Genomic DNA, 14,955 nt, shown 5'->3' with positions numbered 1-14,955 from the left:
GTTTCCTTTTTTGAAAATTTCGGTAGTAATCGATTATTTTTGTATCAGTTTTGTAATTAATTAACGAGGTAATTATGATAAAAATAATCATTAATCGATTGTCATTGAAATTTTTTAACGATTACGTATTTGAAGGCAGGAAACGTGTAATTTCTTCATTAAATGTACAGATTTTAATACCTCCTATTTTGATCAGTAACGTTTAATATAAAAAAAAAAGTTATTTATAAATCGGACAATTCATGTGTTACAACCTCACACTGGTATAAACGCGTGCTGTTTTACCGGCTCGCTTGTTCGCTGGCTCGAGCGTCCTGGGTTACGCCTATGCTCTAAGCGCGGGCTCCTCGGGCGCTGTGATTGGTCGGTGTTTGTTCGTTAATAATTCAAAAACTATGACCCATCCGACATTTTTTCAAAGGAAATTGTTTGAAGGGTGCCACGTGTCCTTGATCCAGCACTGACGCGGTCCACCCACGATGGCCGCTTTCAGTGTTCTGCCGTGCGAATGTCTCCTCGGCTCGGCTCCGACTTCAGCCAGTTCAGCCCAGTTCAGTCAGTTCAGGCACTTCCACTAGTTCCACTACTTTCAGGCACTTCGGCTCGGGTAGCCGTGGCCGTAGCCGTAGCCGTAGCCATAGCAGAGTAGTACTCGTTGTCAGTTTGACGCGCACTGGCGTGCTGTGTGTCTTGATGCATACGATGCTCCGAATTCACTCGTTGTATCAACGTTCCCTCGCACAGTAAAGCTAAAGGGATCAACGGAACCTAATGAATGTACAACACAACAGATAATTTCAAGCTCGACAGTGTTTCTATTCGTTGATATCGGCGTGTACGACGATCCATTTGTGAAAAACAAGTGAACATCGTGAGAATAACAGGATTCGCGAAACCGTCTCGCATCGCGTTTATTGGTTAACGGAGTTGCTCTTTCAAGTTTTCGCGGGATGCACGAGATCCAGCCTTTTTCTTTCGTCGTTATTTAGTTGCCGGAACTTGGAAACGTTTTAACCTCGATACGGGCCGAACAAACGAGCCGTTTTCGTAAACGATCGCGGACAGTTACACGGACGAGGAATCATGGGCGATGCTCCGAAAGTGGAATTCGCTCTTGGCAGCGAGGTGTCACTGGAACATTTCTTCAAAAGCAGCTTCGCACGGTCCTTTGCGACCACTTGCCGTGACGCCAAGTCCCTGGATTACGAGATAGTCGATAACATCATCGCCGAGGAGACGGACTCTAACGTTAACGTCGATAACAACAATTTCTTCTCCCTCGTGAATGTTGGAACTGCGACAACATCCACGGGAAATCGAGTTTATACCAAGGACAACGCTAACCTTTGGAAAACGAACCAGGTAAATATCAGATTTATTTCTTTAGTCGATACGACAGTTAAGGGGCGAAAGTTAATTTTTTACACCTCGGTGTAAAATCTACATATATGGAGGTAACATGTTATTTTGGGTCAGGAAATAGATTTTTTTCTATACTCTTGTTGTTTTAGATCGTTGAAATAGTTTTTGCTAAATTATATTAAGATAATATGAAACTTGCCAGTTACAACTAGACTGAGCGGATTATATGCATTTGTGATATAAAATAGTATAACGAACACATGCTAAACATCATCAATAGGCATATGCAGTTATGATGCAGTTATTCGTAAAATATATTCAATATACGTTATGTATATCAAAAAATTAAAAAAAAATGGTAAAAGTCCGAGATGAAGTTTGATACTTGAGCCATTTAAGGGTTAAAAAGATCCAACAACATTGTTGTATGTACGTTTGTCACATGAAGTTGGCAAGAAAAGTAAAAATTGTAAAGTGGCCAAATATTAAAGTTTCGATAGAGTAACGATTACCCGGAATTTAAATAAGCTTGGTATGGTATTTAGCGGGCGCATGCGCGGTAAAATCCTCCCTATTATTAATGCCGCGATTCGGCACCAGTGCGACCAATGTTTTTTCTTTTCCGACTCGTAGACCGACTCTTTTGTTTCGCACGATGGTTCCCGTTTCAATTGTTTCCATGAAACGATTTGAAATCGTGCACCGCCAGGTCAACCTGAAATCGGGACTCGAAATCACGGAAACAATATTACCGCAATAAATACCGAAAGTAAACAGCCCTCTCCATTTACTGGCATATTACCTTACGGGTTGGCGCAGTTCTCAATCTTTTGCAAGCTTATTGCACGGTTTGAAACAGTGGTTCCCATATAATTTATCCTCTCGTACCAAATAACATTCGTACAACTATTTTTTTGATAACTTTATCCCCTCGCGAGATATTGAACTTAACCCCTTTAAGCGAAACACCCTGTGTATACTGTCTTGGAGTAGAATTGTCGAAAGCCACTTTGGAAACGTCCATTTTGTCTTGGGTCCCTAAGTTTAACGCGCCACTTGGCTGGTTGGTTGAACGTTTCCTGGCCGAGTGGCAGTCAGGTCAGTTCAGTTATTTTGACACTTTTGTTTTTCGCCCGTTGTCCAAAAATTCCAACAAACTTCCAAACGTCCGTTTATTATCATCGTTATTTCTCGCCAGGCTTGCGCAATCGTAGACATTTTGTTGACCTGACTCAATCGTAGCAAAAATTGTTTCAGTTTTAACATTCCAACCGTATACAGAGTGTATCAAGTAAATGTGACAAATCGTAACTCTATCACTAGTATTCTTAAAAACATTAAATATTTAATCATTCCAATTTAAAAGAAACACCCTGTATACTTGTATCTGTAATAGGTTTTCCGTTGGTCATCGATTATTCCGATATTAAAGAAACTTATTCCATCATCAAAATCTTCTCGATACTTCTATTGACATATATATCATTTTTTTTCAGGCAGCTTACTCCTCCACGGATGTTAACGAATTGGAAAGACTACGAAAGGTAAGTCCATTATGGTCAATAACCTTTGTCGATTCGATAAAGCGATTAGAATTTCCTGAGAAAATGTTGCGTACGACCATATCCAACCGACGTTCCTTAGATACTTATCGATGTAGCGAGTAACCTTGATATTCAAACACTTTCCATTTTTTAATTTATTCCTTATACCTATAAAGATTATAATTAGTAGACTGCGGATTTTTATGGCTTTATAAGAAATTTAAATGTACAAAAAAATAAACAAAATCCACACAATATCCAAGAATCTAACAAAATATTGAAAGTAAAGTTCATATTATAATATTTGCTGAGTAGAATAAATTTCTGTTTATCTTATCTGATAATCTTTATACCACAAGTGAATCAAATCTCCACTGTAATAACTGTTATTATTACACTGTTAAAGTTATCAACGTTTTGTGTCAATCTATTAGACATGGAGCTTATGTTATCGATTGACGTAAGCGTGATATGTTAAATTACTAAAAAAATATCGATGGACCGTTTGGGACATGTGATTTGTGTTGAATTTAACACAAAATTTCCAATGCCGTATACCGATGTATTACAGAATCTATGTGTACAGCTTGACAGTTAATGGCCAAAAGCTTCGAGTCAAGATTTTCAACAACACCAAATATTCAACTGTGATTAATGAAATACCGAAATGACTTTGAGAATGAGCCACCGCGGCAGGTGTGTCCGTTTAAGCGTTCATCGGGTGGATTTTGTTGAACGGAAGTTCGCTCGAGCCCCTTCCGTAATTATCAGTCGAGAGATACCACTCGCTGCAGGCTTTGTGCGTTTTGCCCGTTTGCTTCTATACATATATCCACGTATGTACAAATGCACGTCGCGCGTTCGCATCAAACAGCTAACCGATGGTGACCTGCAACGTGTCGTTGTCTTTTTTTATTGTGACGTCGTCATCCTGCTCTCTTTCGATGCGTCGCGTCGTGACCAACAGGATGTCGGCTTACACTCGTACACCAACCAAAATTACACGCTCGCTTCCTGTTCTCTCGTGAAATCCCTTTTTAAACTAGCCAACACAAAGGTGACTCGCCTTCGAACGAAAGTCTTCAAAGGAAATGTTTCTCCATGAAATTCATGAATTTTTACGAAGATACAATATACATGTACGATCGATATTTCACTATGTAGTCTCCAATAGTCTAAAATAATATTTAATCCTCGTAGAAATTTTCAAGAATATGTGTCTGGCAGTCAACGTGTTAAACGAAATACCCTGTACGTGGTTGTTGCGTGTGCCAATAATTTCGTACGGATGTACTCGGTGTACATGTATATCCGTATGCAACGCGTTCATACCTAAAACTCGAATAAAATTTAAAGGGAAACAATTGTTTTTCGTTCGCGTTGAACCGAAGGGAAGTTGGCAGTAGTTCCAGAAGACTGACAGCTATACCGGAAGAATTTGATTGATGGTTTGTTCATTAACGAGTATCGCGGATAGAGGCGGCAGCGAGAAAGGTTACCTAGTTGTCCACGGCTCTGGAATAATGATTGTCCTGGAGGACGAGTCGCAAGGAAATTATAATGTGCGCGGCAACGATACGACGCTCTGCCCTACACCGGGTCATTACAAAATGCGTCGTTACGTGCGTGCACATGCGATTATAGACGATCCCTGTTCCTTTCTCATCGTCTGGAGCGCAAACACGCTTTCGCCTTGCCACAATCGATGTTACTGCTGAGAAAATTCCCGTAATCCACGCCGAGCTTCCTAGCGAAGCGGTCTAATGTTAAACATATGTAGGTGAAACTAGTCGAAAATAACACGGCGCTCCGTCCACCGGCGATTCCATCAAGTCGGGAAATTGCTCAGACGCCGATCGATATATCTTTACTAGTCCTAGAAAGCTGGGATAATCTTTACTTTTCATCTGGGAACTTTTTTCAACATTTCAACGTTTTATCTAGCGACCTATTTAGAAACAGTCTGCTATTTAAACAAGAATTTTCTACATTGGCTTATGTTAATCTAGGCTGACATTAAGATAGTTGTTTCATGGATTTATTTAATGGAAGAAAACAAAAAAAAAAAAAAATAACAATTATCGACCGTCCTAGTTTAATGAAAAACGATATGAAAATGTTGTAATTTTAAGACGGATCCTTACAGAACATACAGATTTTCATATGAATTTGTTAAAAGTCAAAGGGTTAAGCAGATCACATAAAATTTGTTTTTTTCTCTTTACTCCATCGCGATTTCTCGACGAGTGTCACAAGTGTTGCGCCGATTTTAAATTTGTGATAAAATAACCGATGAACAGATCTCGATTCCGCTTAACAGACTTTGTTAATAAAACTTTAACGAATGTGACGAAGCCAGTTTTATTTAGATAGCGCCATTGATGCCATCATTGCGAAGAAAGTTCTGAAATTTTTGGGACAGACCGCGTGTGTATCCTCGCTCGAAGCGAGATAACGAACGAGATTAGATATTAAAGAGGTAACGGGACGAAGAGCATAAGAACGAGGTGAATTCATACGTTGTTTTCCCACGCTCCTTGCCGAAGCCACCTCTGATCTCATGCTTTTCTCCATTTGTATTTCCTAGTGAAAAAAGCCGTCTGGAATTTTGCGCCGCCCGCGATACTAATTCCTCTGTTCGTATACCTTTCGCCATCGCGCCATTATGATACCTGCTTGAAACACTGCTCGCGTACCTTTCACAATTTATACAGGGTGAGCTGTTCTAAACCAAATGAACAGACGAGCCGACAGGATTCTGGCTATCGGGATAGTCTGTCGCGGCTCGATCTCGGTCGAACATTTTAATCTAAATTGCGCAACTAGCTTGCAAGAAAGTTTGCTTGCTACTCTCAGATTTCCTTTGAGCAACCCAACCTGTCCCGTGCGGATTATCATGGCTGGCGATAAAGAGACTAGGGCTTCCAAAGCATCTAGCGCAATTCATCTTGGAAATTATAAATAAATCGTAGATACCAACCGAGGCTTCCGGGTATAAACGGAGTCCTTTGAATAAGATAGTCCGATGTTTCAGCAGCATTGCAGCTAGCTTCTTTAGGAGTCAAGTTGACATAGATATACATATGTCGATAGCATGCCACTATATCAGTGTGTAACTTGACCCCTGGAAGAACCTAATTGCAATGCGTGCGAAACGCGGGACTATCTTGTTCAAAGGACACGACTTACACTTGAAAGCCTCAGTTAATGCCAACCATGAAAAACTGGACCGTGGGAGCTTCGAATCTGTAGAAAACCTTGCAAGTTAAGAAATTTTTTGCACAATTTTTGGTCATCGCATAAAAATATCGTCACCCGATACATTTGCTCGTCGCAACGTGCGTTTAAGACAAAGCCTTCGACGAAATGGCGAAATTCTTAATTTACTAGGATGGAAAGACGATCTATTTCCTTAATCGTTCAGGTATCTACTACCTGGTATTTCGACGGGTGGGTCAGGTACTGCATTAACACAGGCAGGTGTAACCCGAAGGCAGGTAAACTTCAGTAAATACTCTCCTGTTTATGATTGTCAGAGTACTGTAGTCAATCGTAAACTCGAGTCCCTTTGAATAAAAGATTTATGCCTGCTTATATTAGGGCTAGGATCTTAATTCGTATGGTTTTATAAGAGGTTGTCTACAAAAGAATGGAAGCGACTCGAGTGTTCGGTGTTCGCTGTAAAATCCGAGACTTTTATTGTTGCAATGCTGGTAAGAAAGCTGGTATTCAACCGTGTAATTATCCTAAATCTGGTATGGATAATAGTAACCAACAATGAAACGACGTATAAAGCTTCAATTTCGTTGAATATCTAAACTCCTTTTATTATCCTCACTCGAAAAACACTCTTACTTCTTATATTATTTTAACACTAAACCTACAGTTTATATATGCAATATATGAATTATTTACATTTGCTTCATGCATTATTCCATTAAAAATCTGGTACTTTGATATATAACAAAATGTAACAAGTAAATATTTCCACTTAAACTAGAGTTATAAATGATTGAATATAAAGGTACAGAAGTAATTTCTACTCCTAATATTCTAGTAGAAATGAAAGGGTTAAGCTGGAGATCTTGCTGCATGTTCTGTCATTGAAACACCTGATTCTTTCTTGCGCCAGATTCGACGCAGTAATATTCTTGCTTGTCGATGGCGTACTTTACAATCTGATATTCAATATTAAGATCATTGGACCGTGGAAGTTGTTGGCGTATGATATTACATACAGTTGCACCGATAAATGTACATGCGTGAATTCGAACTGTAGCTACGCTGTACCAGCGATCTCATCCTCGTGAGATCAGGAAACGTGTAAAGTAAGCTCGGCCTTTTACAGTTACTTGAGTCGAGTAAAACGCATTCGCACGACCTATAAACTATTAACATTAGGTTCACGAACCACGCTCGTTTCGACTCATTATGAATTTTTCAAGACAAGTTATTTCTCAAGATAAGCCTTACACGCACAAAACTAGGATCAATAATCTAAACTCACGATATCAAAGTCGTCATTTCCTCTTCGTGCCGCGATTTTCCCGCTAACGAATGCATAAAATCACAAAGAAGATAGAAAAAATGCGGTGGAATCTAATTTCGTCCGTAGTTCGGCCTTCAGCGTCTTCTACATCCCGAACATTCCACGCTCGAGCTTCTTCGAAAGTCGCGCGATTCATTTGGTGGTCTTCTAAACACAACAAAAAGCAGCAAAAATTAGAAAGCTTGTAGTGCAAAGAATTAATCATTGTTTGCCGAATCTACATTTCTCAAAAAGCTGGACTTGGAACGCTTTCCTAATGAACGACTCGTGCATCCAATGAAGATCTATGTTGTATTATATGTATGTATAAACCGCGGCTGAAAGGTTTTAACGCGTGCGATGCTAGAAACTATCGTCGATGGATCCGAGGAAAGTTCGCCGGCTACAATTTCCTTCCGTCGACCGGACGAACATATTTTCTGCCCCACTGAATTCCTCCTCCTCTTCATCCATGTGCAATTTTACGTTTCACGATTACTCCGTTCACGAGAGAAATGTTTGGACCCGAGGTCGCAGTTTAGCATGCAGCTAAAAAGGAGAGAAGTGCATCGAATTTCCATGAAACGGAGCCCCTCGCGCGTTTACCGTCTCGCAGCTAAATACCGTCGAACATTGCATTGGGAGGGCTTCATTCAAAATTGCGAAAAAATCGCTATCTATGCACCCTTCGTTCTGTTTCATTCGAGGTTACGGACTCAATTTTCGAAACGTTTTCAATACAAGAAAAATAGAAATTCCTTACCGAAAAGTTCCGTCGCTCGTTTCCAGGTGCATGAAACCATAAATATTATTTTTATATTCGCAGAATATACGTATGTATGGTCAGGCAATAGGATAATTACTCGAATCTGCTTTGAACTCGTAGGATTCTGTTCGGTGCACCATTAATTGTTACACAAATCACGGTATCGCATCGCGTCGCGCGTCGTGAGAACGTTTTTTCTTTTTTACACTAATTATTTTAATGTGAATTTAGCGAAATAATACGCCGCGATTGTGTATTCTCTTTCCACTTTCTATTAATAATTCCCGGCTCGCTCCGATCGGTTTGTTACCGTTAATTATCTGATTAGCGGTAACAAACAAGTAGCGCTTTAATTACCCGCAGCAAATGAGATCGTGTTTACGCGCGAAACAGATAAGACTCAAGACTGCAGTGTCACTGAAAAATCATTCTCACGATTTACATCCGGCAGACCCCATTGTCTAATAACGTTGTCGCTAGATTTTCGCACTGTTTATTGCACGCCCGTTACTTTTCTCTCGTTTCAGGTTGAATTTTTCAACTGTTCTATATGAGCAATTCATCACGAAAGTGGGCTAAATCCATCTTGGTTTATTTCAACATTTACGGGCTATTGAGAAAAGGGTTAGGCCTGAGTTTAGAGTTTATACAATTATCGAAACTGTCTGTATTTTACGCACTTTGTGTTTTTTCGTTGAATATTAACGATATTCTTCGAATTTTTTTGCCATTTTTCTATAACGTTTTTTCCAATAAAAAGATAAAATTAAGCAATGATATTACTGCGAATGTAGGCTCTTATAGAAGAAATTGTTAGAATAGTTTAAAGTAAATTGAACTTGATTGCCACCGAAGTGAAAAAAATGCCTGGAATGAAAAAGAAAGTGCGACTGGAAAGTGTTATCATTCATTAGAGTGTTAAATTCATCGATCGTGCCAAAGTAGCGATTTCTGAATCATCGTTCCGGTAATTTATATTCAGTGTGCGCGTTGTCGCTACATCTTATTGTGCGCGGAAATTACATTTTACGCGAGTGTTATTCTAATGTGTGAATTCGACGATACGATGCTCAACGAATAAGATTTGTTGCGTTTGCGTGGCACGTACGCGTTCACGTTAATTCGAGTGTTCAGACTTTCCATTAAATAAAGCGTTCTGGCGAGCATGTGTCCACCCACTGTACTGTTTAACAAATAACTTTCTCAATTTTCAATTTTAAACATTTATACTTTGAATATATTAGATTTAGAAATTAATTCTGAAATTAATTCTATATTCTATTACTTGTAATTCTAATTTAAGTAGAAATATTTAATCGTCATTTTGTTATTTTATAAACCATCTGAATCGTCTCAATCGAATTTCTTCTCATCGCTGAATATTACTGTTTCATCAGTGTTTGTTCCAATGTACGTGACGTTCATTTTGTCAAACTCTAACGTCACTGTGTTGCGATGCTTATAGGCCTCGATGTTTGAATTTGCAGCGTTATTCGTGAATTAAGAATCTCCTCCTCTTTCGAACTCGGTTAAAAATGATAACAGAGTCGACCGAGAATAAACTAAGAAAACAATTATAGCGCAGACAAGTTGATAATTGGCCGCGGATAAAATCGCGAACGCGCGTGAAACGGTTGTCCGTTTATCGAGAAAAAACATTGCGACGATGGCTTTGAATAGGCAACAGAAGCGGAAACGGAAAGAGAGCATAGCGAGTGCGAAGAGAAGAAAATGACAGAAAGAGGGGAACGGAGGGGTAGAGAATAATTTCAGTATTCCAACAAGACGAGCCACGGGATCTTCCTAGCGAAACATCGTCTGCGCGTTAGCTCGCCTGGACCTCTCTGTTCGTTTCAATGGAATGCACCAAAAATAAATTCGGCGCCGGTGCGCCATTTTGGAATCACCCCTTAATGTATTTGTCTCCCCTCCTCTTTGGTCTTCTTCTTTTATAACTTCATTCCGTTACATATTTCGTTTATCGTATCATGTTCCCGATTTCACCCACCGGATATGCACCTGCGTCTTTTAACGCGCCCAGCGAGTTTTCCATGGCTTTGGTTAACGTTGGCGCCACCAGAGGCGCTCTGAATACTTTACGTTCATTCAAATTTAGGTAATTGTTTCGTCGATTTATTTAACGAAGGATCTTACCAAAACTTGGTTTCATTGTTCTTTGATTAAATATTAATCATACGAGCCTATTTCGATTCACATTGACCAACCAAATTTCATGAAAAACGACATCAAGATTTTGTGATTTTAACATAGACTCTTATAGAACACACAGATTTTCACGTAAATTTTGTTCAATTTCAATGAAAACGCAATTAAACCACGCTTAAAAGAAAGCGAGAAATAGCATTTGTATAAACAAATCACTTCTCTAGTATTACGAATGTAGCGAAACGTGTGCGAAAGCAGTAAGATTGTAATTTTACAAAAGTTTCCAATTATACTTTGGAACTTGACTATCTCGAAACGAGTACCTTAAATTAACGCAAAAATATTGGTGGACGGTGGTGCATTTGGAATTTAGCAGAAAATTTTCAACGGTGTATTTTATAACGAAATAAGCGGTTCTTTTCCGTGACAAAGGTGACGTAATCCCTTAAGTAACGATTCGAGGTTTTGTGTATGGTTTGTTCGCGCTGACCTCCACGGGTTTCTTGCAGTATCGAGCCGCAGAAGGGAATTTGTACGGAAAGCTGAAATTTTTAGTGGGGTCCCAAGCGGATGGGGTTCCGCATGGTCGCTCAGCTTGAACCGTCCACAGGCTGAATACTATCATGACGTCACTCGCTACGGTCACTGCCTGAATTATTCAGTATTCCTTCGTTTCTACTTGTACACACTGGTTGGCTCTTTGTACAAATGATCGTCAACGTACGCACACGGTACCGTTTATAATTATTTCAATGACGGGCCGTATTTTACAGCGCACGGATAAAATGATAGCGCGTCCCAACCGATTATTTATTCATACAATCACCCTAATTGTCGAGTAATCGTCGCACTGAATTTTCATTATTGTGGAATTGAATTTCAAAAATAAGTATCAACTGTTAAGGGAGCATCCATTGTTAGGGTCGAAATTCGAGCATTTTCTTTTCGAGATTTAAATATAATATTTAAATACAAAGGAAAACGTAATTGTATAGAATCAGTACTGAATTTACTATACTCACTTTTGTTTGTTAAGATATGTTTAAATATGACCATTATATCGCGAAAGTTCTAGACTAGAATAGCTCTTTAATAACGATGATAGAGGCGAACGCGGAGACCGATTCGAACGATGAACGCACGATTCTTTCAACATCTCCCGTCCTGACTTCGTTATCAACCATAGCCCATCGCCGGATATCTCGCAACTCGTACCGTATTTTTCCCGCCATTGTATGGAAATGTCAGAAACCTCGTGTTTCTTCGGAGTTCTTTATGCCCGTCTTTACGACGAACACCGAAAAGAAAAAGGAAAAATGCTAATGTTCATTGCGAGGGGGGAGCACCGATCAAAGGTGTGCATTGTTCATTCCTACGCTCTTAAGAAAGGTTCGATTAGTAACTCGTATAACGGTTCGATGTATAATTGTTTGTTCGATAATAGCTTCGTGACTGGAATCGTTGAAATTCGTTGTGTAGCTTCGATGAATGTTTAATGGAAATAAAACTATCGGACCCGTAACAGTCAACAGTTTGTGAGGTTTTGGTGTTTTCTGATGTTTTTGGCTATTTAAACTTGGACAAATTCTGGAAAAATTCATGGCATTAGTTTTAGGTGTCTACTACAAAATCTTTTTCAAGAGAGCAACATTTTTTTTCATAAATTCATAGCATTCTCGTTAAAAAGACCAATCTTAACCAAAAATTATTTTCAAAAAGTGATAACTATCGAATTACTCGTTAACGGTATCGAATAGATGAATAATCAACATTTAATAGTGGAAGAACAACTATTTACTACCAACAATTTGGATTTATTTAAAAACTTCCTTTAGCGTCCACAACTAACCCATCCTTCCCTAATAGATTTCCTCTAATATGTACATAGTTTCTATTCAGCATCCTCTTGCATTCCTTTTATCGAGTCTTATCCAATTTGCTACAGCGTATAATAAACAATGTAAAACATTGCAATGTCAAATGCGACTGTTCGATGAAAATGTTACTCGCTGAAACAGAGTGCTGTTTCAAGTAATACACATCGTTATTGGAAAAGCGGTGTTTGTTGTACAATAAAATAAGTGTACGCTCTGGTAACGTTGGTTTTGTGTTCACTCTACCGTGTGAAAATCTCCTACACAAGGTGAAACCTTGTATTAACGCGTGCATACATCGCGCTTCTTTCCTCCTTAAAAATGATTATTGCGTTTAGGAAAGTTGTTCGGATGTCAGAATATTTTTCTTTTGCTAATATTGAAATTGAAGAATATTGAAAATTGAAGAAACGAAGTTTGTTTTATTTCTGGTACGTTCTTAAATAAAGGAAAATGTCGGTATTAAGAGCAACGACCGATTAAACAGTTCATTAACTTAAACACTGACGTTGTTAGCCTTCTTCGCGATCAACTTTAAATTATAAACTTTAACAAACCAAAAGTATCACTTAGATACAGGTTATTTTGTTTGGCTTCGTCCATTTGTTTGTTTATAATAAAAATTGTATTCATAATCGAGACAACAGTTTCTAATAGTATTATATTTCAATAGTAATTTTAACGTATGAACACATTTTTCTGAAAAATAAATAGGTGACTTTAAATATTATTGATCGGTAATGAATTTATTTTACCAATTCTTCCTTGTTAATCAGCGATTCCGGCACCATATAGTAATCCTTCTTCTTCATATCCTTCGTTTCGAGCTTGCAACTATTCTTTTCGAAATCTTCGAGCTTAAACCTATTTCGCCCCTTAACGTTCAGTTAAACCATACTTATTTCACGCTATACAATCTACGAATCAACTATGAACGAGGTTCATAGTTCCTCGAACAAGTATCGCTTATCGTTAACCAGTTTTATCGCTATGTTACAGCAATGCCAGTCGCTAATAGAAGAGAACCGAAAATTGCAGACCGCCTTGACGTCGAACCAAACGCCTCACGTACAAGTAATCGACAGTGTTTTCCTTCAGACGCAGATTGAAACTTTGCAGTGGCAACTGAAACAGGTTTGTATGTAATCGCGTATAACGATCGTTGACGCATGTACTTGACTTACAAGGGGAAACCTGGCAATGCCCTCGACCAGATTACCTTGTTCCGATTATTTAATCCTGGTCACTCCACGCCGAAAACTCTCGAGATAACGCTTTATCGCCGTCTACTCGTGACATTATCACTTTTAGTTGAATTAAGTATACAGAGGGACAAGTGTATTCGCACGGGTCGTATCTCCAAGCAAAACTAATTGGAATTGTAGGAAAAGTCGTTGCAAAACTTTTACTTATACTGTAATACAACATTTTTGATCTCATATTCGAGCATAATAATAACAAATAAACTTATGGCGTGTTTGATAAGAAAATTATGTGCAAAATAACATTCTTGCGTAACAAGTATTAATTTAGAGCTAATTCATTTTTAAAAAAGTTTTTTAGACACAACGGTTGTTGCACTTATAAATACAAGCGTTTAAAACATATTTTAGGCGACATACTTTGAATTTAGGTTTATCGATTCAAATACTACTGGGAGTGACCTCCCCATTGCAACACACGATATGGATAGCCGCTTGGCTGATCAGAAGGAGACGCTAAAACTTAACTTAATGTGTTCTGTTCTGACACTTCACTCGGTCCAAGGGCTCTACGACTTCTTCTCTTAACTGCACAACACTTTCACTATCTTTAGAGTAAACTACTTTTTCGATGTGACTAATATCAAGTGGAATGAGATCCGGTTCAGATTGAGGTCTGTTAACTCGGATTAAGTACGCGCGTACTCTAGAAATCTTTAAAAACGAATTGTTTAATTATATTTTCGCATGTTGTAACTTGAGACTTATTTATCCATTTCTTATATTACTCCTGTTTAATCATTTTTCTTTTCGTTAAAATTCCAGATAGAGGCAAACAGACACATGTATCGTTCCCTGATGGAGCAAGTGGTGCGTTTCTTGGATCGAGCCCGTAAAAGCTTGGATATTCTTCACGAGAAGAGTAATCATAAGGATAAAGGTTCGACTTCACGAGTTCCTCGAAGTCGAAGTGTCCACGCTGTGCACGGAGATTCTTCGCCGAATAATGGCGTTGCGGTGTCCTCGTCTTCCTCTTCGGATTCTTCGCGTTTCACCAGGGCGAAATCCGTCACCCAGATTTCGCCATGCAACACAGGCTTCCGCGAATTTACTTGGTCCGTTCTGCGTAGGAACGATCCGGTGCATTGCACGCCACCGCGTAATAAATCTCAGGAAACGAATAAGACGTACGAAGGTGTCGTTTACAGAAGACCCAAACAAGTGGAGATTGATCCGAACGATGTACCACCAGAGAAACTCTCCCAAGAAGCATTTAGGTATGGGGATACTAGCTTGAATTTTCTATTCGTATACTGATGGAAATTAGCGCCAGGATCCATCACCGGCGGTGTTAATTCGGCTATTTGATTTTCATAATTGGACAAATTGAATGAAAAAAAAAAAGATAATAAAACTATAATATAATAATAATAAAAATAATATAAACTTCTTCAGGGACTTGTTTGCACCAAAAATGTTATTACACAAAACAGAATGTTTGATTATGTATCAT

The 14,955-nt window shown here is 38.8% G+C and overlaps 1 protein-coding gene across 2 annotated transcripts in view; it reads left to right on the top strand.

The window, feature by feature from the left end:
* Positions 1-58: 58 nt before the first annotated feature.
* Positions 59-14,955, top strand: part of LOC128885939 (uncharacterized) — a 57,607-nt gene continuing 42,710 nt past the window's right edge. For both annotated transcript variants that reach the window (XR_008459694.1, XM_054140338.1), the window contains exons 1-4: positions 59-1,362; positions 2,859-2,906; positions 13,240-13,374; positions 14,268-14,719. Coding sequence is in view for 1 of the 2 variants with exons in the window: in XM_054140338.1 (XP_053996313.1) it covers positions 1,084-1,362; positions 2,859-2,906; positions 13,240-13,374; positions 14,268-14,719 (914 nt within the window). In the remaining variant the exon portion in view is untranslated. The remainder of the gene's footprint in view (positions 1,363-2,858; positions 2,907-13,239; positions 13,375-14,267; positions 14,720-14,955) is intronic.

This window comes from Hylaeus anthracinus, unplaced genomic scaffold (assembly GCF_026225885.1).
Source record: "Hylaeus anthracinus isolate JK02 unplaced genomic scaffold, UHH_iyHylAnth1.0_haploid 11982, whole genome shotgun sequence".
NCBI lineage: Eukaryota > Metazoa > Arthropoda > Insecta > Hymenoptera > Colletidae > Hylaeus > Hylaeus anthracinus.
Note: the sequence above shows the minus strand (reverse complement) of the source record. Positions and strands in the feature narration are given on the sequence as shown.